The sequence below is a fragment of the Martes martes genome (assembly GCF_963455335.1).
Source record: "Martes martes genome assembly, contig: scaffold_401, whole genome shotgun sequence".
NCBI lineage: Eukaryota > Metazoa > Chordata > Mammalia > Carnivora > Mustelidae > Martes > Martes martes.
Genome location: NW_027666675.1, coordinates 10,065 through 36,993, shown reverse-complemented (window position 1 = coordinate 36,993; position 26,929 = coordinate 10,065). Strand labels below are relative to the sequence as shown.

Below are 26,929 nucleotides of genomic sequence, written 5' to 3'. Positions count from 1 at the left end.
TATGTTAATTTTAAAAAAGAGAAAAAAGAAAAATCACATGGGTGGACAAGGGAAGCTGCCCAGTACATTAAGTTTAAAAAACAAGTTAAAAAATATTATTTATATATGTAAAATATTGTATTTTGTAATAAATACAGTTTATAGGGGCATAGAAGTTTGGAAAAGTATATATTGAATGGCTTTAGTGATTAGTTGTAGAAGAACCAGAATTTAAGAGGGAAGATTTATTTTTTTAACTGTTTTTTGGGGGCACATTCAAGATATGGAAGATAAGAAATACTAAGACTCTGCCTTTCATAGCAATGCCTATAACATTCTTCTGTTTTACATCTGCCCATTACTATCTGTAACACAATTACACACACACACACACACACACACACACACACACGTACATATAAGTACATGTATGTGTATATTATATTCTGCAGGCAAGCATGTTTACTTGGCAACCTGTATTATTTAAATGTTCTATAATAACTGTAATAACCATGTACTGCTTTTACTTCAGAAAAAGTCATTCAAAAGGGATTTTCCTTTGGGGTTAAAAAAAAAAACAAACAAACCACCAATGACTTATTTAAGTATACTGAAACCAGAGGGGAGGACTGAGGTAGAAAGACAGGAGAGAAGAACCTACCCGAATGATGAATCTGATAGCTGCACATCCAGAGGTTGCCATGACTTTTGCACTATTGGGGACGAGATTAAAAAGGGTAGGTACAATGGCTTCAGCGCCATGATCAAATTTGTTTCCCAAAACTGTTGAAAGATGTCTACAAAGGAAGACAAAAAAAATTTTTTTTAATATTAAGTATAGGTAGGAGTATATAATTTAAAAACATTCTCTTACTGAATTAACTTAAAATTTTTATTTCAACCACTTCTAAAGGAAGAAAAACAAAAGAGAAAGAGAAGTGCAAATATTACTTTATTTCCTTGTTTTTCCCACCCTTTAACTGTCTAGTCCAAAGCTGAAATTTGGCATTTTACCATTTCTCTCCTTTTAAAAAATATTTTATTTATTTGTTTATTTAGAGAGAGTATGGTTATTTAGAAGAGAGTGTGGGGAGGCGTGTGTGTGTGTGTGTGTGTGTGTGTGTGTGTAGAATCTTAAGTAGACTCCATGCTGAGTGCAGAGCCTGCAGGGCTCAATCCCATGACCCCAAGATCATGACCTGAGCCAAAATCAAGAGTCAGATGCTTAACTGACTGAGCTCCCCAAGATCATGACCTGAGCCAAAATCAAGAGTCAGATGCTTAACTGAGCTCTCCAGGCATCGCCACTTTTTTTAAAAAGATTTTTTATTTTGGCCGGGGCAGATGAGGAGGGAGGGACAAGCAGACTCTCTTACATCTTTGGTGTAGGGTTTCAGAATTCTGGACTGAAAACACAACTCAACTATACACTAGTTAGTTGGGTGACCCTAAGAACATCTGTCTTCTCTTTCCAATTCGGAGTTAAACAACTAAATTCAGTCTTTAACTGCATGACTTAGTTAGGACACTTAAGAAGGATGCTCTCATCACTCACGGTTCTGGCAATGGTTGCAGTTTTGGTTACTTTCTTTCTTTTTTTTTTTTAAAGGCAGACAGAGAGAAAGGCGGAAGCAGGCTCCCTGTGGAGCAGAGAGCCCGATGTGGGGCTTGATCCCAGGACCCTGAGATCATGACCTGAGCTGAAGGCAGAGGCTTTACCCCACTGAGCCACCCAGGCGCCCCTGGTTACTTTCTGTATATTTAAGTCTTATTTCAAATACACTGTTGGGATACAATTAGCTCAAAAAATTCAGGTTCCTGATTAACAGAGATATTCAGACCTACTTACTAGTGTTCTGCTATACTTTCAAGTTCTCTAATGTCTAAACTCATGGGCAAAAAGGCACCCAGAGGTGTCTGGGTTGATCAGTCAGTTAAACATCTGCCTTGGGCTCAGGTCACGATCCTGGGATTCTGGGATTAGCCCACATAAGGGTCCCTGCTTCTTTCTCTTCCTCTGTGGCTCCCCCTGTTTGTGTGTGCTTTCTGTCAAATAGATGAATAAAATCTTAAAAAAAAAAAAAAAAAAGAAGGGAACCTCGAATCAAAAGCAAGAAGGTACCACCTGTGTCTGGATAGTCTGGTCTTCCTTTAAAGAGAGTTTTGTTTAAAAAAAAAAAAAAAAGAGAGAGAGAGTTTTGTTTGGGTAGGCAGGTGATGTACTAGGGAATCAGCTTGATCTTTATCAGTTTATCAGAAGGAGCCTTACTTTAAAACTTAGTTTAGTACTATTCCTGTACAGTGGCCTCTCTGGGATCTCTACCAAATGCCCTGGGTATTCAACTAGGTTTCTCCATTATGGCTCATCAGAACTGGAACCTCTCCCAGCCCATATGAGCTCTGGGAACTGTTGTTTATCTTATAGCCTCCAGCACTAGTTCTTTTCCATCCTCAGGGAGTTGCACATTTTACATGCACAGATAAGTACTCAACTAGACTCATGGGATCCCTTAATGCTGTTCTCTACAGCTCTTTCTCTGTTTCTCTCTCTACTCTCCAGGATTCTGCTCTGCAAATTTTAACCACTTTAATCTTCAGAAACTCCAGCCTCTGCTTCATCAACTCAATCAAACTGTCTTGCTCTGCTTGGGTGCTTCCTCTCTTCTCCATGGTCCAGAAAGTACCTCCAGGTCAAAACTGTGTTGATCATACTGCTCAACTGATCTGTTTCTTTCAAGAATCAGAATCTTGCTCCGTTTGTCCACTGTCCATTACCTAGAAATACCTGTTTTACATGTCTTATCCAATTTTCTGCAAAACAGTTAGCTCCTTACCAGTTACTGTATCATTTTTAGAAGCAGAACTCTCACCATGGAATATTTTTCAAGGTTACAGTTGGTAGATTTTTGTTTCCCTTTTCACTTTTGCTTTTAAAAGATATCCAATTATCTTTGTATATTGACTTGTATTTAGCATCTTGCTAAAGTCCCTTAATTAAAATAATTTGTCTATATATTCTTGTGGTTTTCCATGGATAATTATATCATCTGTTAATAATGGCAGTTTTGTTCCTTTTCTAGCAATCCCCATAGCTTTTATTTCCTGGGTTGGTTTTTTTTCCCCCTCCATTCTGACGAGGAGATCTGTTGCAATTCTGATTAGAAATATTAACAGTAGGCATCTTTGTGTTCCCTAGCTTCAAAGAATGCTTATATAACAGCAGTACACAGATCAGAAGTAGAGGTAAAAGAAATTTCAGTGCTGTACCATACTAGAATTTTGTTAAAATATAAATATGCAGAATAAATTTCAATCTTGATTAAGTTAATGATACATTATAATTCCAGGATAATTGTTAAAATGTCAGAAATAGAGAGCTTAATATCCAAATTAGTAAAGAGAAAACAATAGTTCTTGGACCCATTAATTTTCTTCTTAAAGATTTAGTGACCAAAAATACACACGTAGGCTTTATACATATAATCACATTTTAATGCTTATATAATATTGTTCAGAAAGATTAAAAAAAATCACACAAATGGAATCTTTATTTATAATAAAAATTACTTTCGGATTACATATATGCTGTTTTTGGGTTGTCCTGCTTTACTTAATGAGCACTAAATCACTGAGTACTGAATGAATTCATAAAAAACACTTATCACAGAAAGAACATACTTACGCTACAGTAATGCAAGCTTCTCTAACCACTTGGGATCTAAGATCTTTTGCTGAAAGTTTAAGTGCTCCATCCAACAAGCGTAAATGTTGGAAAAAGCAGTCATACTGCGCAGCTCCAGCAACAAGTAATGATCGAATTTTCTTAAGCTGAAGTGAAGAGAATTTTCATTATTGACATAGAGTGTCAATGTAAAAAAAAAAAGTTACCAAAACTTCATCATTTGAACAAAAATTTAAAAATAACATTTCATTATGTTTTTATAACTATATTCAGACATTTTAACAGCATTAAATGTGTCTTACAAATAAACATGTAAACTAAAGAAAGTTTTCTGGAAAAGAATGTTATAGATTTAGTTATATACAAAATGGACATGTGTAATGTATGAATAGCTAAGTACATTTTAAAGTCTTATGGATAAGTTTTAAAGTTTTTATCGTAGTAAATTACACATTAACATAAAATTAATCATTTTAAACATTATAAAGCATACAATTCAGTGTCATAACTATATTCAAAACGGGCAAAAAATACCACTATCTACCAAGGAGACTATTTTTAAAAGGGCCAAATTTGGAAACTATATTCACCCATAAGCTGAAGTACAGAATCAAATGGACAAACTAGTCAGCCAGGTCCATATTTTACTATTTTCATATTTTGTGATATAAACAGGTCTTTCCCCCTATTTCTATGTCTTAAGCGTTACTTTTTTTTTTCTTAATATTTTATTTATTTGACAGACAGAGATCACAAGTAGGCAGAGAGGCAGGCAGAGAGAGAGGGGGAAGCAGGCTCCCTGCTGAGCAGAGAGCCTGATGCGGGGCTCGATCCCAGGGCCCTGGGATCATGACCTGAGCCGAAGGCAGAGGCTTTAAACCACTGAGCCACCCAGGTGCCCCTTAAGTGTTACTTTTTAATACAGGATTGACAAATGTTTTCTATAGTAACACCAGACATACCTAATAAAATTACATCAATCAAAAGATACCCACAGGTACATATCTGTGCTCATACATATTGATAAGCTGAGCTTACCTATCATATCCATTATTATATATAATTTCCTGTTAATCTCAGAGGTTTTCTAAATTTTTAGAGATCTTTAAAACTATATCAGATGGATTGACAATGAAAAACATAAAAAAGATATTATAAGGGTAGGAAAAATTTTGTAAGAATAATTATATAATCTTAACGCACATAAGGGAAACTATCATAGGTAGAGAAATCAGAAGGCACCTAAACAAGATTAACTAAAAACAAAACAAATCACAACATGGTTGGAAAAAATCACCTGCAACATATTAAGTACACTACACAAAGTATGATAATAAAATGAGATAAAGACAAATAGTCCAATACCAAATTGAGCAAAATAAATAAATAAAAATGTGCTCAACCTTACTAGTGATAAGCAAATGCTAATTACAACAAAGATACATCACTTTCCACCATCAGACCAGCAAAAATTAACAGCATCCAGTATGAGAAAAAAAAGAGATGCTCTTACTGCAAGTAAGATTATGAGTCACTAACACCTTTGTTCAACATAATCTGGCAACACTACTAAAATAAAATTATATCTACTCTTTACCCAACAACCCCACTTTTAAAAACTTAACCTACAAAAATAAAACCACCACTGTTATAGATGTGTACAAGGATATTTATTGCAATATTGTCAAAATAGCAAAAAATAAAAAAGTGTAAGTCCATCAAATGGGAAATGGTTTAATGAATTACATGGTATTTTTTAACTAAGAAAAAGAAGCACATATTGGTGCTTATTTATTTGCATTCAGCAAATATCTGAGCAACTACTATATGCCTGGCACCTATAGCAATTATACTGAAAGGGCATAATTTATGAAAGAAACGGAATGAAAACAAGTTATTGAGTAATGTTATCTAGTATGATATTTATTTTTATAGAAGTGGGAGAAAAAAACTGTGTTTATCTTATCATATATATATACAGAAGAGGATATACTCCAAAACGAAAACATTTGTTTCCTTAATAGGGAGTAAACTATTAACTTTTTCCTTATAATCTTCTGTACTGTTCCACTTACTGCAATGAGCCCATGTCACTTTTCTAATTAAAAAACTGAAAGGCCATCTGTGTTTCCAAAAGGGTTGTTTTGAAGTAAAACAAAAAACTCATTTAAAAAAAATAATCATCTCTACAAGCAACACAGAGCTTCAACTCACAACCCCTTGGACTCCTGACCCTAAGATCAAGAGTTAGTTGCATGTTCTACTGAATGAGCCAGCCAGGAATTCCAACAAAAAACTCTTAAGTATAATGTTTGTGTTTTATATTGTCAACATTTAATTTGTCATGTTTCTGCACAGATTACCTATGACAGAGGTCTTTCTATCTCAAACTAATCTCGGAACTGAAGACAGAATAATGAATCATATTTAGCAAATATGGAGCAACGTTACTTTCTGTTAAATATTTCAATACCTTAAAATACGCAAACTTCCTATTAAAGAGAAGCTGAAAAATCTTTTGTTTGTAGCATCATAAAGCACAATTTTCAAAGGGCCATATATGATTTATTAATCAAAATGGAGACTGGGAGTTCTCAGAGCAGAAGTCTTCAAATGGAACCCTTTGGGGTGCCTAGGTGGCTCAGCTGTTTAAGCATTTTGGCTCAGGTCATGACCCCAGGGTCCTGCGATCGAGTTCTGCACCAGGCTCCCTGCTCTACAGGGAGTCTACTTTTCCCTCTCCCTCTACCCTTGCTCATGTGCTCTCTGTCAAATAAATAAATAAAATCTTAAAAAGAAAAAAGAAATAAAACCCTTTCTCTGGCTTCTTGAGGACACGGAGGTACTCATTTGGAACCTCAGATATAAATGTGACAAATTAAAAAATATTAAAATATACAATCCTTTGTCGATGTAGATATTATTTTAAAAGTACTTATCAAATATTTTATTGAGGAATTTAGGATAAAATACTCTGAACTCAAGGAGACTTTTTTCTTTTTAAATCATGGGTGAAAAATATTCATCATATTTTTCATCATTGTGAGAAAATAAAGAAAAAAAGCCAGACAAACAAACATATTGTCGTCAACTGATGTCAATACTATGAAACTATTGAGCATGGGGGCAAAGTGAACTGCTTTACAGGAAAAGCTTATAAGATCTGAGAACACTGCCTATTGATGAACAACTATGTAAACCTACACAAAGTCATCACACAGACATCAGTGAAGCTCACACTTTCTTGTTCAGTCAATAAGTAGCACATGTGGAGAAACTAACGAATGAGACAGGCTCCACGGATCAGCAGAAACAATAAAAACTGACCCTAACTCAGAAATTCCAATTACCTCAAAGTGTTTTTCCAGAAAGAAATGTTAGCTTTCATATCTATTTCATAAGCAAATACCATGTAGTAATATTACTGAATTTCCATGTTTTGGGAACATTAAAAAAAAAGAGGAGAAGGATAACAAAATAAAAAAACTTACTGCATTGGCACGCTGATCCCAGTCGTGTTTGTCATCTGACAATATTTCCCTGATTTTATTTAATGTTTCTTCAAGTTCTCGACTAGAATAGATCTTAAAGATACAAAGTTATAACATTAATATTTCTTGCTGTAAGAAATATCAAAGCTACGCCCCGATGTTTATAGCACTCTTTCAAGTAATAAGGTTATTTCCCATTCTAGAACCATTATTAATGGGAAATATATTATCTTCCTTACCTGTTACCCTTGTGCTATTTCTCTGTTCATGACTAACTTCAGATATACTCTTAAAAATGCTTTGTCATTTAAAAACATGATGCAAATATCCTAAGAACTAATAATAGGCCTATTTTCTCAAGTTGACTTCAGGTATGTACCTACTGCATTCATATACTCATGCACAATTGCAAAAGGACATGATTTAGGTTAGCTCCCCCACACTATAGCTAGGATAGTTACATGCTTTGTTTCTTCAGGAGTCAAATGTTTGCCAAAAATACCATTATCCTTTCACTCACTTAAATATATTTACATAACAGGGATACATTATGCCAGGCATGAAGGATATCAAGGCAAGCAAAAATAGGCATGGTCTTTGCCTTATCGAGCTTCTAATCCAGTCAGGGAGAGAGAAAAATTAATCAAATGATATAAAACTGCAAATAGAAAGTACTGCCAAAGACAATTACAGTTCCATGAAAGTCTATATAGGAGGTATGAACTAGTTAAAAGAGTCAAGCTTGAACTGAGAGCCAAAAAAGGAGGGTTCATCATCAGGCAAAGCAGGGAGATTAGTCTTCCTTAGAGTGGAAAGCATGTGCAAAGGCTCTGTGACAGAGGAAAGTGAAAGAAGGCCAAAGCACAGGAGTAAAAAGTGCAAAGAGGGCCAGAGGAAGAGCCAATGACCAAACCATAATCAATTGGTACACATTATTTCTCCACATCACAAAGGTTCAGAGGTGGGTATGTGACTTAAGTCAGTTCAATCAGAAGAACTCTCACAAATTTTACAGGATCAATCAGAAAAGACGCAGAGGGCAGAGAAAGGTGTGAGGCTCCAACAGCTGCAGCCATGTTGCTGACCACGAGGGAAGACCATGTGGAGGAACCCAGAAATGAGAGATCGAATGAAAGGGAGTCCTGGTGATATCATCCAAGTAGTATCAGATACCTTCATCAAAAGAGTCTTTCACTTCCAACAGCCATTAATTTCCCCTTTCACTTAAAACAACCCCCACCGCCAACCACAGTACAAAGGGGAGCCAGGGCATGATAAGGTGAGGAGGTAGAAGGGGGTCAAGATAACATTCTGTTAGAGAATGACTGTTGGAGGATTCTGAGCCAGTTCTTTTCCTGCTTCCCAGCTCCCCTCACAATAGCCCCTCTGCCCAATTCAGAAGGCAGGCACGCCCCTCTGTCACTCGGAATCTTTTTATGATGCATTGCTCTGGAATATAGTTTAAGCTCCCCCTTCTCCAACAAGAGAAAAAGAGAAAAGTCAAAAATTTACTTTGGCGGAAGGGTACACAACTTTTCGAACATTCTTTTAGGAGATAATATAAGCAAAAGAAGTATGAATACTAATAAGTTAGAAACCTGATGCAGTAGAGTAAGTCCTAGATTTCTGACTTTTACAACTGGAGTAAGTAATGGTTTCCACATACAAAACACGAGAAGGACAAATTTGTAAGGGGAAGATCATGAGCCCCATCATTTCGGACAGGTTGAATCTGAGATGCCTCTGAGACATCTATAAGGACATGTCAGGTAAGCTATCAGTGGAGAAATTATTTTGACACTCAAGAGAAATGCAACATCTATGTAAAGGCAGGAGCTGAAGCCATGGGTCTGAAGGAAGTGACTCAGTAATAAAATGGAGAGAAGAGGACCCACAACTGACCCCTAAGAAATTCCAATATTCAACAGGCAAGTAGAGAAAAGTATGCCTGTAAAGGAGACAGGGATAAAGTGGACAAAAAGGTAGGAGGTAAAACCAAAATAAAATGAAACAAAAAAGGGAAGAACAATGTATTAAAAACAACTTTAAAAAAGTAGATGTAGTTGAATATTGCAATGTCATAATTCATCACGGATTCCATTTTAGCCTGGGAAAAATCATTTGAGAATCTAATTGTACCAACAAATAACAGCTTGGTAATAATAAACCAAGTGTTTTACTTACATAGTCATTTAAGGAAAAAAAGAATTTTTCAAAAGGGACAAAAATAATTGTATGAACAGATATGTAAGCATTATTCATGGGGAATGCCACTTTACTAGTATCCTTACCTGAACAGAAGGGACATCTGTAAAAGCTTTTATAAAGTCATCTTCATCCACTGCTCCAGCACCTCCTTCTTTAGAAGCACCTGCTAATCAAAAGAAAATTAATTTTTTAAGTTTAATTTTAAGCATGTTAGCACCAAAGAAAATGTGAAAAATATAACTCCTATAATATCAACAAAGGCACTAATTTTGAGGGACATTCCATTTTATAAGAGAGCATTAAAAAAAAATCACCATCTTTCAGGAAAGTCAACGTCCATAGCAATAGCTGATTAATTCTCTGTAAGTACTGAGGTAGGCTAGTTGTAAACTTCAAACAGTAGGAACAGAGCCCTCCTATCCTTATTCAATGAAGTGGCAAGTACACAAGAAATAAGGTGGAAAGATAATCGTTTAAAAAGGTAAATGGCAATTTTAAATGACACTAAATGTCAATAGATGATGGCGAGTAACAGAGCAGAGGATCCATGTATGCTGCAGTGCTCAGGAAAGCAAATGTAAAAGAGATGAGGACCTTGAAATTAAATTTAAATATGCAAAGAAATCTTCCTTTATTGTACATAGACAATAAAAAAGTAAACGTAATAGATAGTAGCTGTTTAAGAGCGAGTAATTAAGCAACTTTCAGCTCCAAGTCCGCTCTTTCATATTCAGTGATGCTGGGCCTACCTACGATTGAGTAAACCATTTTTCTGCTCATTTTAATGGCTTCCTGTTAAACTCTATTAACAGGGGTGCTCAAAAGTTGGAAGTTGACAGAAGAAGGGACATGCTCCTTCTGGGTTCCTGTTCTTGTCTGTAAAACCCTAGCAGCTCTGGCAGGAGACTCCTTTCAGTTAGCAGCACCTGATTCCTGTTGCAGTTTTTCTAACCCTCTCTGATGCAGCTCTCAGCCCCATCAGAAATGCCAGCCCGCTAGTACTCCTTACAGAGGTCTGAGCCACAGCTCTGCAGGGCACCACCTCTAAGTTTTAACCTCCTCATTTTGTTCTTCCAGCTCTAGGAGTAGGAGCTGTTGACTGTAATTACTACCTCCATGACATTTTAGTGTTCTCTTTCCGCATTTTAAATTTACCATACCCATTTAACAATTCTTCATATTAAATTCTCTCTGTAAAAATAACTGTTGGGGAGCCTGGATGGCTCAATTGATTGAGCGTCCAACTCTTGATTTCGGCTTAGGTCATGGTCTCGGGGTTGTAGAACAGAGCCCATGTAGAGCTCCATGCTCTGCAGGGGTCTGCTTGGGATTCTCTGCCTCTCCCTCTGCCCCTCCCCCAACTTGTGTTTGCTCTCTCTCAAATAAATAAATAAAATCTTAAAAGAAACCACAACAGTTATTTTTAAAGACTTATTTATTTCAGAAAGAGAGAGAGCGTGCGTGCACACAGGCGCACATGAATGGGGGGGGCAGTGGCAGAGAATCTCAAGCAGACTCCATGCTGAGCATGGAACCCAATGCATTGCCGGTATCACAATCTGAGATCATGACCTGAGCTGAAACCAAGACTGAGACGGTTAACCAACCAAGCCACCCTGGTGCCCCTGCAGTTTCTGTCTCCTAACTGAACCCTGACTGATACAGGTAGTACTTAGTTTCTAACTCTATATATTTACTTCTTCATGGTAGTAATTTAACACACTGAAATCGATGTCAACCACACAAGATGTATATCCTAAGGGATAATTAGCTTAAAAATCTATCCAACTAAAAAGTTAAATATCTCTCCAATTAGGTTTATCATCTACCAAAGGAAATATTATTTTCAAACTGAATTTAAAAAATTAACCCCATCTTAATAAAAAAAAGAACACTATAAAGATTTCCAAAGGTATGTAAGAAGCTCATCCTAAAAAAAAACAAAACCTTTGAAGATCATCTTTTTGAGTTTTAACAGCGTAAGAGATGGACCACAGAACAATTTAACAAAGTTGTAAGACAATAAAAAACTACAAATTAAAAGCAGTGACAATAAACTAAGAGAGGCATGAATGCATGCTTGCCATAGGAAATTAATTTACAATAGTAAATAAATTAGTTATTCCCTAAATTTGTAGAAAATCCAGTAACAATAAAACTCCCAACTCCATTCCCAAGATCAGTACTAATAACAGATTAACTGAAAATAAACAGCTTAAGTAAAGAAATAGAAAATAAGATACCTAATCATATTATCTTAACATCTTATACTACATTCATTTATCAAACTCTTATACAGGTTTCTTTCTTTCTTTTTTTTTTTTTTTTAAATTTGACAGACAGAGATCACAAGTAGGCAGAGAGGCAGGCAGAGAGAGAGGAGGAAGCAGGCTCCCTGCTGAGCAAAGAGCCCGATGCGGGTCTCGATCCCAGGACCCTGGGATCATGACCTGAGCTGAAGGCAGAGGCTTTAACCCGCTGAGCCACCCAGGCACCCTCTTTTTTTTTAAGTTTTTGTTTTCTTTTGTAATCTCTATACCCAATGTGGGGCTTAAACCCAAGACCCCAAGATCAACAGCAGCTCTCTCTTCTGACTGAGCTGGCCAAGCACCACTGAGTTTGTTTTGACAATGGGTTCCCTGACAGGAAAGCAGAAGCCTATATTTTTATAATTTCTTCCCAATCTTTGCAGTTGTCTTGCCCAGCCCAGGCCACTGAACAGAAATTTCTTTAGGGACTTGTCCTTATCAAGTAGTTCTTAAACATTCAACACAGTACAGCTTTCTTTACACATTAATTAACTATAGTCTGTTCACTTATATACCACTTCTTGCAAATAACTTTGTTAGGGTAACAAGTGGAACCACTAGGCAAGCTTTGAGGAGGCAGCCACTGGTGGAGGAGACCTGTGCAAATGTACCAGAGCAGAGCCAACTGACAACATTAGTGTGCTCAAATGTGGAAGACAGAAAATTTTACAGAGGAATGGGAAAGTGAAGGGGAGATCGATATGAAGAGTTATTACAGCTTACAGGCAGTTTACAAATGGCATCAATGCAAACTAGAATGTTAACTCCAACACATTAACCCACCAGCCACAACACAATGTCAAACACCTTCAAGGGAATGCAGAGCAACTGAACAAATCCCAAATAAAGCCACGATAATGTGCAATTGACTAAAAACATGCATAGGAAAGCCTAACTTCAAAAGTCACAATTCACTTTGATCATAAAGCCTTAGTTTTATTATCCAGTGATTTATGTCTTATAAGTAGGGATAAATAGCCTAGGGGGGAGGGTAGGTAGAGTAGAAATTAAAAGGCTTTTAAAAGTCCTGCAGAAGCTGCAGAGAAAAAAGGCTACAAATACACTAAATGCAGCCTTATGACCAGTTCAGATGCAACAATTAGGTCTCTAAACCTGGACATGGGCATTACCAAATTTCACAAGAACTTGCATGGTTTTAAATAGTTGACCCCAAGCTATCTCACTCTTACCGTTGAGAATCATTTTGTATAAGCAGAACTGCTGCTAATGGGAGCATACTGGATATGTGAATAGTGTAAAGACAGGACATGCTGAGGTTGGCTCTGCTTATCTATTATACATACTACAAGTAAACCTTTTCACAATCCTAGTTTGCCTAATGTTTCCCCTCCCCTTGGTTTTGATTTTGTGGCCAAGAAAAGTAGAAAAAGGATCTCTCCACAGGGGAATAATCCGCTGAATAAAATGTTCATTCTCACAAGTATTATTCCATTTTCTGATACAGCTTTAAAGTTTACCTAAGAAATACTATAAAATACTTTTAGTACCAGGAAGGAGAATGAATACCATAGGCAGAGAGTCAAAACAAGTGATGGGCTCTAACGCTAAATACTACTGCAAGGAAAGGACAGTGAATGCATACACAAAGCGGCGATGTATTTAAATAAAGTAAGTTTGAGAGCAGAAGCACAAGTAGAGGCTACAGGGCTGAAGGGATGAGCAATGCTGGCTTCCAACTTGACTAAAGCTCTTTTAAATATAACTGGGTTAATTATCACACTAGAAGATATTAATGGGCAAAAACACAACAGAACAGCTTTGTTCCGTTGCCTAACTACTCTAAAACAGAGGTCAGTAAATTTTTTCTGTAAAGGGCCAAACAGTATTTCAGACTTGTGGGCCATATGGTTTCCACTGCAATTACTCAACTCTGCCACTGTAGCGTGAAAGCAGCCACAGACAACATGTAAATGAATGAGCAAGGCTATATTCCAATAAAGCTCTATTTATGGACACTAAAATTTGAATTTCATATAGTTTTCACATGTCATACAGTATTATTCTTCTTTTGAATATTTTTAATCATTTAAAAATGTAAAAAAACATTCTAAGCTCATGCATAGAACAAAAACAGACAGTTGGCTGCATGTGGCCCATGGCCCAGTTTGCTGATCCCTGCTCTAGAACTCACCCTAAACTAGTATTCACTTGGATGGGGGCCGGGGGTGAGGGTGGGGTGACTGAGATCAGAGGCTTCTGGCATTTATGAGATAGCATGGCTTCTAGTATGCTAGTCTGACTAGAGTAGGCATTCTCAGAAATTACAAAATATTACTTAAAGGTTTAAGTATAAAGAGAAAATTCATTCTACTTAGTCCTTAACAACTAATAAGATAAAGTATCAGATACAAAGGTGAATGAGACAAAGGGTAAAGCAGTATGTTTCAGATATAGGAACAAGGAGAACAAGTCTTAGAGCTGGAAAGGAGCAGGTTCTTCTTATGCTACAATGAAGACACTAGCCTAAAGAGAAAAATAAATGATAAACATTAGGGGGTTATTATGGCTTAAATCCCAATAAAATTCATATAAAATCCATAATTCTTATTTATTTTCTTTGTTAACATATAATGTATTATTTGCCCCAGGGGTAGAGGTCTGTGAATCATCAGGCCTACACATTTCACAGCACTCACCATAGCACATACCATCCTCAATGTCCATGACCCAACCACCTTTTCCCTACCCCCCAACCCCTCAGCACCCCTCGTTTGTTTTGTGAGATTAAGAGTCTCTTATGGTTTGTCTCCCTCCCGATCCCATGTTGTTTCATTTTTTCCTTCCCTACCCCCGAAACACCCTGCCCTGCCTCTCAAATTCCTCCTATCAGGGAGGTCATATGATAATTATCTTTCTCTGATTAACTTATTTCACTCAGCATAATATTCTCTAGTTCCATCCACGTCGTTGCAAATGGCAAGATTTCATTTCTTTTGATGGCTGCATAGTATTCCACTGTAGATATACACCACCTCTTCTTTATCCATTCATCTGTTGATGGGTATCTAGGTTCTTTCCATAGTTTGGCTATTGTGAACATTGCTGTTATAAACATTCGGGTGCACGTGCCCCTTTGGATCACATTTATATCTTTGTAATCTTTGGATTACATTTATATCTTTAGGGTAAATACCCAGTAGCGCGATTGCTGGGTCGTAGGGTAGCTCTATTTTCAACTTTTTGAGGAACTTCCATGCTGTTTTCCAGAATGGCTGTACCAGCTTGCATTCCCACCAACAGTATAGGAGGGTTAAACCCCATAATTTTTAAAGAGAGTTAATCAATGAGAGCATTACCAGTGCTTCTGAAGAGTGCTACCAAAAAAACAGAGACAGTTTAAAGTAAGAGCCTTCTTTCAAGTAGGGCTGAATAAGATATGCACAGTGGCAACACAAGATTTTTATGCAAAAGAAGGAAATATTTCAGGAGGCAGAACCCAGAGTTCAGCGCAGAACCAAGAACAGAGGAAAACACTGGTTTAGAGAACCACACCCAAAGAGAGAATGAAACCTTCATCAAAGAAACATTTACCATCCCTGAAGTAAGGGAACCTCACAACAGGTTCCTGTTGGATTTGAAAACTACTATGTCAGTGAATGTTCCTCCCTTTTTTTAAATTTATTTTTAAAAAATGATTTTATTTATTTATTTGTCACAGAGAGAGAGAGCACAAGTCGGGGAGCGGCAAGTAGAGGGAGAAGCAGGCTGCCTGCCCACTGAGCAAGGAGCCTGATGTGGGACTCAATCCCAGGACCCTGGGATCATGATGTGAGTTGGAGGCATTCACTTAACCCACATCCTTTAAAAAAGAAAAAAAAAAGATTTTATTTATTTATTTGAGAGAGAGAGAGAGAGAGACAGAGAGCGAGCGAGCTCTGGTGCATGGGACAGGCAGAGGCAGAGGGAGAGGCAGGCTCCCTATAGGGAGCCTGATGAAGGAATCTGGGATCATGACCTGAGCCAACGCTTAATCAACTGAACCACCCAGGCACCCCTATTCCTCCCCTTCTTGAATGGAATGTCTATTATGGATACTCTGTCCTGATACCACCACTGTATACTGAGCATTTGGGGTGCAAGTAAGATATCTTTTTAGTTCATTAGCCTCTGGATGGAGAGCAGGCACACCAGAGAACTCTTGCACGTGACCTGATGCAGACTACAAGATCATGGACTTTGAACCTGATGCTATAAGTGAGTGGAAACTTCTGAGAAATGTCTGTGAGTGTATCTTGTATGTGAAAGGCATGTGAATTTTGTGGTCAGAGAACAAACTTCAATAGGTTGTTTAGAAGGATAGTTGTAACAAATCCTCACATTCTTCAATGCTCCTTTCAAAATGTGACTTTGCAACTCTTCCCATCCAAGAGTGGATTCCCCAGCCAACAGGTGGGAAGGAGTAACCTGGGATTCTTGAGTTAAGACCTAGGAAAGGCTGGAGGGGTCCCTGATTCCCCAGTTTTGAGCAGGATTAATATCTGAAGAAAAGCTTCTACAATCCCCAGTTTAGGCCTGAAGAACTCCCTTCAAACAATGAGTTCACAAAGTTCAAATACACAAGGCAAACCATTACGAAGAGTCACAGGTAACAAATAACAGATTTAGCACTATAGATACTGTCTAGTTATAGACTACAAAACGTACATGAATATAACATTTAAAGAAATAATACAGACAGAATTACAAAGATACCAATCAACAAAAGACATTAGGAACAAACAGATGAATTTGGGGGAGGAAGTACCTGACCTACCAGCTATCAAGATTTATAAAGCTAATTATGACAATTTGGTTTTAGTGCAGGAACAGACCAATTAATCAAATGAACAAAATAGAGACTTCAAAAAATGGCCCACAAATATTATGAAACTTTGATACATGACAAAGAAGTGATTCAGATCAATGCTGAAAGTAGAAACTATGACAATAATAATGTCATAAAATTCAACAAAATGCTGAGATAATGGTTTATCAAGAAAAAAGGCATTTCCTTACTAAATATTAAAACTTACAGTAGACATTTTTATTCCCTTGGGAGATGGTAGTTATCCAAATTCAAATAAAATATTCAACCACATACTCCAAAACCACATACTCCAAAAACTAGAGACCAAAAAGAAGAGCAAATAAAATTACCCACAGCACCTACTTAACAATACAATTAAAAGAAGACTAATAACACTTCAAACTTCAGTTTACAAGTAAATAGGGAAATATGAACATCCAAGGCCAGCAATGTCAACTACAGAGTCCTCACAGAGAGAAAAATCAGAGGAAACTGTATGGAGGACGAAGATCCTGGTAGTGGTGGAATGCAGACCTCTACTAAGGTTCCCCCCAAGACCCCCAGGTAAGTAGCACTTAGAAAGGAGAGCTATCCCTTTGAAGCCTGGTGGATAAAGGAAAGGGAGAAAGAGAAAATGAAGGCTCTACTGTAATAAGATGCTACTGCAGAATTAGAAGCAGAAAGCCCCCCAGGTATCATTTAGTAAAGAAGCTGCCATTTCACTACACCAACAGAAGAGGGCATTATTGAATGAAAAAACTAAAAATTCTTCCTGGCCTCAAAGAATCACTTGTAAAAAAAATTCTTAGGATTAAAAAAAAGAAAAAAAAATTCTTAGGATACTTCAGGAAATTTGAATATAGAATGGAAGAGCTTGAAAGGACATTGAGCATATAGTATAAAAATTTACAAAAAATAGGGACACCAGGGTGGTTCAGTTGGTTAAGCATCTGCCTTTGGCTCAGGTCATGATCTTAGGGTCCTGGGATGGGAGTCCCACATTGAGCTCCTTGCTCAGTGGGGAGCCTGCTTCTCCCTCTTCCCTCTGCCTGTCTCTCCCCTTGCTTGTGCTCTCTTCTCTCTGACAAGTAAATAAATAAAATCTTAAAAAAAAAAAAAAGAATTTACAAAAAATACAAGGGCCAGGGGCGCCTGGGTGGCTCAGTGGGTTAAAGCCGCTGCCTTCGGCTCGGGTCGTGATCCCGGCATCCTGGGATCGAGCCCTACATCGGGCTCTCTGCTCAGCAGGGAGCCTGCTTCCTCCCTTCTCTCTCTGCCTGCCTCTCTGCCTACTTGTGATCTGTCTGTCAAATAAATAAATAAAATCTTTAAAAAAAAAAATACAAGGGCCAGAAGGAACAAGTTAAATAATATCACAAAGAAATCAGACAAATCCAGAACACAGACCATCTAAGACAATTGGCCTAGACTCTTCAAAAAAGGTATCAATGTTACAGGTATAGAAGTTGGTAATGTGATTGTTTTAGACTCAATATTATGGAACTTTCTTGCATATGATAATGATATTATGGATATAATGCAGCATACCTTAAAGTCTTAGGAGGAGCATATTAAATATTTATGGCTGGAATGTCATAACGTCTATAACTTACTTTCCAGTTGCTGAGATAAAAAAAGAATGTGTGTGGGAATGTATTTATACAGAGAGTTAAAACAAATATGGCAAACACTAGTTATTCAATCTAGGTGGTAAGTGTTCACTGCATTGTCAACTTGGTTATATCCTCAAAATTTTTCTTAATAAGAAGTTTGGGAAACCATGCACTATAAACTAAAGTAGGTACAGAGATATAGATCTGGAAAATAAGAAAAGAAACTAAAGAAAAGAACTGAAATACAAATGACAGTATTCATTAAATGAAGTAAAGAATGTTTTCTTTAATTGCACGGACATTAATTTGCCATGCATTAAGAACATAAATTAAAAGGATATATTGTTACTTTATATAAAAATAAACTCCAGATATATTGAACAAATTAAATGTAAAATAATGTTTTTGAATAAATTCGAAAACATCTGCATAGCCTTGGGGCTGGACAACAGTCCTTTTTATTCAGGATAGGAAATTTGGAAGTCATAATGAACAGAACAGATATGTTACCTACCACAACAAAAACTTTTAAGATTTGATGTAAAATGACACAGACAAAGGAGACACTGAGGAAATATTTAAGACTTTTTTTTTTATATTTAAGACTTTTAACAAAAGAATAAAAGATCTGAATATTTAAAAGATTGTAAAAGACTGATGAGAAGATAAAACAGCCCAATTAAAAGATGGGAAAGGGGGGCGCCTGGGTGGCTCAGTGGGTTAAGCCTCTGCCTTCAGCTCAGGTCATGGTCCCAGGGTCCTGGGATTGAGCCCCGCATCGGCCTCTCTGCTCTGCAGGGAGCCTGCTTCCCTTCCTCTCTCTCTCTGCCTGCCTGTCTGCCTACTTGTGATCTCTGTCAAATAGGCCTCTCTGCTCTGCAGGGAGCCTGCTTCCCTTCCTCTCTCTCTCTGCCTGCCTGTCTGCCTACTTGTGATCTCTGTCAAATAAATAAATAAAATCTTTAAAAAAAAATAAAAAAAAGATGGGAAAGGAACAACAACATGTAATTTGCAGAAGAGGATATGCTAACTTCATTAATGAATTTAAATACTCTGAACCTCAATAGAATAAAAACTCCAGGAAGGCAGGGTCTTTTTTTTGGTTCACTGACGTTTCCATAGGTTACAAAAGCAGGAACATGCTAAAAGCTTTCAGAAAACATTCGCTAGCTGTTGGTCAGATGGATAGGTGGATGGAAAAGTGCAAATTAAAACCAAAAAAGCACAATTTTTCACCTATCAAAATGACAATAATTAACAAGGCTGTTACATTCAATGCTGGAAAAGGGAAAATAATGTCTTTATTAAAAACACACCCAATCTTTAATTGAACGCTGGGAGGAATCTATTCCACAGATTAGAAGCACCAGAATTCCAAGTATAATAAGTACATGGAGATCAGCATTCTTCGTAATAGCATAAAGTTGTAGACAACATGAATGACCCTGACTTGTGAACAGTTTATTAGATCATGGTATATCAATAATGTGGGATACTATATGGCTCTCAAAAGGATGTGAGGGATGTCATTATTGATGTTGAAGAATGAATGTTCTGTGAAAAAAAGGAAGCTGCAAAGTGTTTTACTAGTATGTTTAGTATGGGCAAACATAAAATCTAATCTGAGTACCTACATAAATGAACATGGAGTAAAATGTGGAAGGATACATATCAAACTTAGCACCAGATACCGCAGAGCAACAGGATTAGAGAGGCAATATACTATTAGATTAAACCTGTTCAATTACTTGAATCTTCCCACTCTGAAACCAAAGTTAAGATAGAGAGCACCAGGGGCGCCTGGGTGGCGCAGGCAGCTGACTGTCTGACTCTTGATTTTGGCTCAGGTCATGATCTCAGGGTCCTGGGATTGAGCCCTGTGTTGGCCTCTGCAATCAGTGGGGAGTCCACTTGAGGATTTCTCTCCCTGTCCCTCTGCCCCCCCCACCCCAATCTCTCTCAAATAAATAAATGAATCTTTAAAAAAAAAAAAAAAGATAGCACCAGGGCTTCTTATGATGGATAATAAAAGATGTGGCATTCATTGTAATTTAACAGAGAAAGGCTACTGGCCAATCCCTAATTTCTAAATGTCAATAATAGTGTTTTGATATATAGGATAAAAATATGTATCACATGCAGTACTGGATAGGAGATGACCCAGAGATGATCGAAGAAAAAGCCTCTGGCCAAGCACTGGGTTCTTGTTTCATCTCTGTTTGTAATTTTCTTATCTTGGATACATCATTTAACTCTCCAAGGCTCAGTCTCTTCACCTGAATTGGGGCCAGATAATCTTTAAGATTAAAGGGCTAAAACATTCTGGTTTAGTATCTTTCCTTACATCAGGAGAAGAAGAGAAGAAAACAAACACAACAAAATGCACAAACAGAAAAGTTATTTGGGTTTATATAAAGTTCAAAAGCAAGAAATTGAGGTTTATCAGTTAAAAATTTGATTTCCAAGATTAAACACTAAATTATCTGAGATTTCTTTTATTAAATATATACTGATTCTCAAGATCTTTACTTTTTTATTTTTTATTTTATTATTATTATTTTTTAAAGATTTTATTTATTTATTTGACAGATAGAGATCACAAGTAGGCAGAGAGGCAGGCAGAGAGAGAGAAAGAGGGAGAAGCAGGCATCCCGCTGAGCAGAGAGCCCGATGCGGGGCTCGATCCCAGGACCCTGAGATCATGACCCGAGCCAAAGGCAGAGGCCCTAACACACTGAGCCACCCAGGTGCCCCTGATCTTTACTTTTAAAAAAAAAGATTTTATTTATGTATTTGAGAGAGAGTACTCGTGCATGCACAAACAGGGGGAGGGGCAGAGGGAGAGGAAGAAGCAGACGCCCTGCTGATCATGATCTGAGCCATAGGCAGATGCTTAACTGACTGAGCCATCCAGGTGCCCTTTATTTCTTTTAAAGAAAAAAAAAAATCAACTTTTTTGCTTGCATGAGGGGAAAAAAATGTGAATGATTAGCATGGAAAATAGATATTTGGACATTCTTAATAAAACCTTACGTCAGATATAAATGAAGTAATACAAATATATCAAAAAGATGACAAAGTACTCCTGGATTTGAAAACACAGTAGTTACTTAATTATAAGAATTAAAACTATTTTAAAGCAGTCTTTGACATTAGATGAAAACCATAGAGAGAAAATGCTATCTACCTGAATGAATGAGAAGTGAGGGAAAACAACAGAACTCTGAGAACTAACGATTTAGCCAACGACATGTCTCCATGATTACATATAAGCCTCAGTAAAAAACTAACCTCAAAATCTGGTACAAATTACAAACAATAACAATTATATTACCATCTAATTCAATCTCTGTATTTGAAAAAGAATAGCAGTCAAAGTTATTGGTACAGGAGGGTGATTTCAACAAGAAAATACTAAAAAGCATTTCTACTTAAAACGACAAAACTTCAAGTTGCTTTATTTTCAAATGTTCTATTTTACTGAGAATCATACTAATCGAGCTTTAAGATGGATTTATGGATGTTGAAAGGTAGTGATCATTACTGTAGATTATAATCTCAGAGCTAAAGATCTAGAATACTTATTTACTCGGTGAGATTAGAGTGCACAGCATTATAGCCAAGTACTTTCCGTGCTTAGTGCACTTATTAGATGCATCACCCTGTGCAAGTTAACTTCTCCAAATTTTAGTTTGCTCACCAATAAAATTAGGATAATAAAGTACCTAACTGTAGGGGTTTTGATTTAAATGAGAGAATATATGTGAGAACACTCAAACACTTAAAAAAAATTATTACCTAAAATACTCCAGAGATAGAAATACATATTTTTATTCATTGGAAACAGAGATGGGGGGCTGGGGGGAAGAGAGAGCACACAAGCAGGGGAGAGGAGCAGGAGAGAGAGGGAGAAGTAGGCACCACACTGAGCTGGGGGTCTGATGCAGGGCTCAATCCCAGGACCCCAAGATCATGATCTGAGCTGAAGGCAGACACTCAGCCATCTGAGCCACCCAGGTGTCCCTAGAGATATAAATATTTTAAGCAAACATGTACCTTCAGCAATTATATTCTAGACCATTAAGCCAAAAGAAAAGAAAACGTGTTTACCTTAATTCCTATTATGAAGTTATAAATGTTATCAGAAAATAACTGTTTAAGGAAATTCATTTTATCCTCATTCTAATTAGTAAAGCACAAAGGTAACACTTTTGACACCAACATAATATGGATTTTTTATGGTAATAACGTATTGGTATGGAGTAACCCACCATCCTTTTTTTGATCCTCCCCAACTTAAAGGCCAAACAATTACAACACAGGGAGCCAAAGAACAATGAAAAACTAACACACACTAAAGATTAAACACAGGTCCTATTGACTTTAATTAACTGGATAGGATACTTTGCTAAAAATAGCTCGCATCGGGGCGCCTGGGTGGCTCAGTGGTTTAAGCCGCTGCCTTCGGCTCAGGTCATGATCTCAGGGTCCTGGGATCGAGTCCCACATCGGGCTCTCTGCTTGGCGGGGAGCCTGCTTCCCTCTCTCACTCTCTCTGCCTGCCTCTCTGCCTGCTTGTGATCTCTCTCTCTCTGTCAAATAAAATAAATAAAATCTTAAAAAAAAAAAAAAAAAAAATTTAAAAAAAAAAAAAAAAAAAAAAAATAAAAATAGCTCGCATCTCTTTAATCTTAACATATATCTCTGGGAAAAGTAAATTAAGCTCCCAAACTACAAAAGTAGATTCAGTCAGGATTCCAAAGAAGTTTACTTTATTTTTATTTTGGTAATCTTACCTGAAAATGTATTTGCTAAACTCAGTGGACTGTGATGGGCTTCAATGAATATATACATACCACCCCCCTATCTACCATATTACTTTAATAAGGAACTACTCATACCTATCCGTATATTATATACCTAGGAGTAGCAAATGAAATGCCTAGACTGAATTCCCATTATTTCAGAAGCAGAGTAGTTACACAGAAAGACAGGGCAACCCAAACTTCAAGTATTTCAAAGTACCAGGTTAACAAATAATTCATCTTCTTTGCTTAAGTTACAAAGAGGCAGATTTTCATGCAATATAAAATAGAATTAATTTATTCAGAACTGAATTTGGCTTATAACCTTCTTGGAGGACACTATGTCAAACTGAAAGAATAACTGTATCTTTTATTCAATAAGCCTGAGAAATTTATTCCAAGGAAATGACTGGAGGAGATGTGAAAAAAGATATATGTAAAAGGATAATGGAATTGTTTATAACAGCAAAAAATACTGAAAGCAACCTAGATATTATTTAGCTATGAATAGTTTTCAATTAATAACTTAAGATAATGAGAAAATGCTCCAGGTAAAATACTAGTAAGAGAAAAGGTATACAAAACGATTGAATGCTGCCAATTCTGTCCTAAGAAAACATGTCTGTATAAAATTATTGGAAAAGTAATTATGAAAGCAATTAGAATTACATCATAATTTATCAGTTGACTATACCCATATGTAGTGGGTAGACAGTTTCTGTTCCAAATTTTAATTCATGCACACACATTATTTTAATCATATGTTTAATAGTCATCTATCAGGAATATAATAAAACAGACTGCTATGTTTGAATAGTAAATTGAACTATATGCCAACGTTCCTTCTCCAAGATTCTACAACTTCAAGAAAACTTTCTGTAACTAATTTAAAAATCAATAAGCCTGTGCCAAGAACAGAAAATCTACAGTTAAATTTTTAAAGGACTGAGAGCCAAGAAGGACATTATTTTCTGAAGCAGTATCAATATCCTCTGGCCAGTAGCTCTTTTCTTAGATAGAAAAATAGGTAGTGAACCTAAACGAGCTGTGGCAAACAAAAGCAAAAACCAAAAAATTGCAGAATGAATCTGCAATTGCTAAAAGAAGAAGGATGAGGGAGAGGATGAGGAGAAGGAAGAAGGAATGAAGGCCTCACCCTTATTTTTTTTTTCCAAAAGAGCTGCTGCTTAGATGGATGATACAATCTGTATTAGTGATTAATGCCTACGATCACAAAAGCTACCTAGCATTTTCATATCTGGTAGGACAACAAACCAGGGAAGGTGAGGTGCCATAAAGAAAATCTTTCTTTAAAAAGAATATCAGATTTTATCAATTCAGTTAACATCAAAATTAAGTGAGATGTGGTAGATAAACTACAATCTCAATTTTCATCTAAGAAAGGGGAAAAAAACATGAAATACAGAGCTAATATACACCAATGGCTCAGATTTACAAAAATATTATATATTATCACCATGTATTTCAAATATTAATTCATTTTAAGTCAACTAAGATGTTTCATGAAATAAATATCATATATATCAGAAATCTCTAATTCAAAAATCAAGACAAAAAAATTCCCCTTGCAGTAATTCAAGGTAGCCATTTGTTACAAAAGAAAGAAACCACAGAATATCATACTTTTTTACCAGAGATAAGAATGCATAATAGAAAATACCATGTAATAGGATATGATAACTAACATTTAGATAAGAATATATTCCTATAACTGCAAAACAAAAAGAAGATACCAAAATGTAAATTACTCAAAATACCCAGATAAATCAGTAAGGCATTTCTATTTACCTATTTTTATGTATATGAATATATGTAAATATTTGTATATGTTTACATATAGATATGTAAGTGTGTGTATATATCATACCATCTTTCTTGTGTTATATGGTACACAAAAGATAGTTAAAATGAAATATTTATGGTATTTTTCCTGCATTTAGAATACATATGACTTGAAATGAATGTTCAGTGGTATAGAAAGATCAAGAGAACACAACTTACAGGACCTGGTCAAAATATACAGTTTATTTTTCTTTCCTTTATGCTTTTAATAAAAGAGATATAGATAAAAAGAGGAAAAGCAAAAATTCTGAAGATGATTTTCCTACCAGTTATAAACAAGGAAAAATCTGTTTTCCCAAGTTACAACTAAAACACACCCAACACAGACACGAAAGAAAGAGAGAAAGAAAAAGAGAAAGAAGCTAATGTCCTTTTAGTATTAAATACTTGCTTATTCTAATAGGATTTATTTTATCAGAAAGACCTGCAGAAACTAGCACCTGAAAAGTATCCATGCCTTTCTTATTAGAATATGAAAAAAACCCATAAAAATTTTTAAAAGATTAACAATATGCTAGAAGCAGTTCTAATGTGATCAAAGAATGTACTATGTGTTGTATAACTTCACAAAAACTGTTTTTTCCTATTATTATCTAATTCAGAAACCATTTTTAAGGCAATTTTACTTGACCACCACCCATTTCCCATTGTGACAAATGATTCAACATCCAGTATCTTCAACCATTTTTTCAACACTGAAGTATTCGAGACTCACTACTAGATGAATTTATAGATATGTTACATAAATCAGTATTTTTTAAAACAACTATAGCATCTGAAAATTAATAGCCAAATTCTGAAAAACCTGCTCAGTCCTTAAAAACAAAAACAAAAACAAAAAACCCCAAATCCCAAAACTTCCTTAAATGTCTCCCTTTAAAAATGACATCTGAAAAATGAATACTCTTAAGACTACACTAATCCATAGGAGACAGAAATATACAGTATTTTAAAAACATTTCTGAAAAGGTAGCATATTCTTCTGTGTGTTGCAACAGACTCCCCAGATCTGCAATCGTGCTGCAGTCATGAATAAACATATTCCTCTGAAGTTCTAAGTATGTGTGTCCATATCAAGGGCATGAGGCATGTACATCAGATTTGAAATGGATTTACATTACCTCCAACCTTAGGGCCACCTGCTGAACCAGGCTTCCTTGCACTGTTGACAGGATTTCCGGATGTTTTAGGTGCAGGAACCTTGAAGGCTGAAGCAGTTGATGATGGCCTATTTCCATCCACTGATTCTTCATCATCAAAGCTTTTATCTACACAAAGCATTAGAAAAATGTATTTTAAGAGAACTAAGCTTTGTTCCATTTTGACTCAAAATCAAATAAAACTATATATAAAATCATTATTTTCTAAGATGTAATCCAAAATAAAGCTCCTTTGAATAAGCATTTATATATTGGTTAACACCATATAAAATAACCCAGAGTAATTTAAAATTTGACTGGAGTATTATCCTATTTTTTTACCTATTTATCAAGTCAAAACATAAAACCAAATATGTTAACTCTAAGAATAGTAAAAAGCATTTTCATTTTTTTTTTGCTACTCATATGAGCATTTTCTGCCAGCTCCTCCCATAGTATATCTTTCAGCACACCCTGCCTTATTCCTTACACCCAGATCCTGCAACTTACAATCACAGATCCGTTTGCAAATCAGTCGCCTCATTCCTCTGAAAGCTCTTAATTTCCCTCACCGTAGGATGCTCCCAATGGTTCACATGGCCAAATACAGTAGATTCGGTACTAATCAAAGATTCTATCAAAAATAGACTGAAACAACCACAGAACCACCACTAAGGTTTGTGCCGGCATTTTTCTTTCTCTTCCCTGCCCTAGGTGCTGTAACAGCCAATCAGCTACAAGGTGACATCATCTTATGGCAGCTACTGCCAGATGAAAGGTAAAAATTCTCCATGTATTTAAAAAATTATCCATGCAGCTGTAATCCTTATTCTTTACCTAAATTTCAAAAGGCTTTTAATACAAAGGTTTATAAACCTAAATTTGTTTTCTCTTATGTAATTTACATGAAAATTAATACAAATGGAAAATAAGGTTTTATGCAGTATTCATTCTGCTGTGGTGCTTATTATTGCATCAGTAAAACATGGAATATCACAGTGCTCATTACTGTGCATAATTAGCTCTGTAATCT

The 26,929-nt window shown here is 36.2% G+C and overlaps 1 protein-coding gene across 1 annotated transcript; it reads right to left on the bottom strand.

Moving 5' to 3' along the window:
• Positions 1-245: 245 nt before the first annotated feature.
• Positions 246-26,440, bottom strand: LOC308337847 (CLIP-associating protein 2-like; the record flags this gene model as incomplete). The annotated part of the gene is made up of 6 exons (XM_080831389.1): positions 246-776; positions 3,662-3,807; positions 7,153-7,245; positions 9,444-9,523; positions 25,879-26,025; positions 26,407-26,440. The coding sequence occupies 6 exons, from the start codon at positions 26,438-26,440 to the stop codon at positions 581-583; spliced, it is 696 nt and encodes a 231-aa protein (XP_080687515.1). The 3' UTR covers positions 246-580.
• Positions 26,441-26,929: the final 489 nt, after the last annotated feature.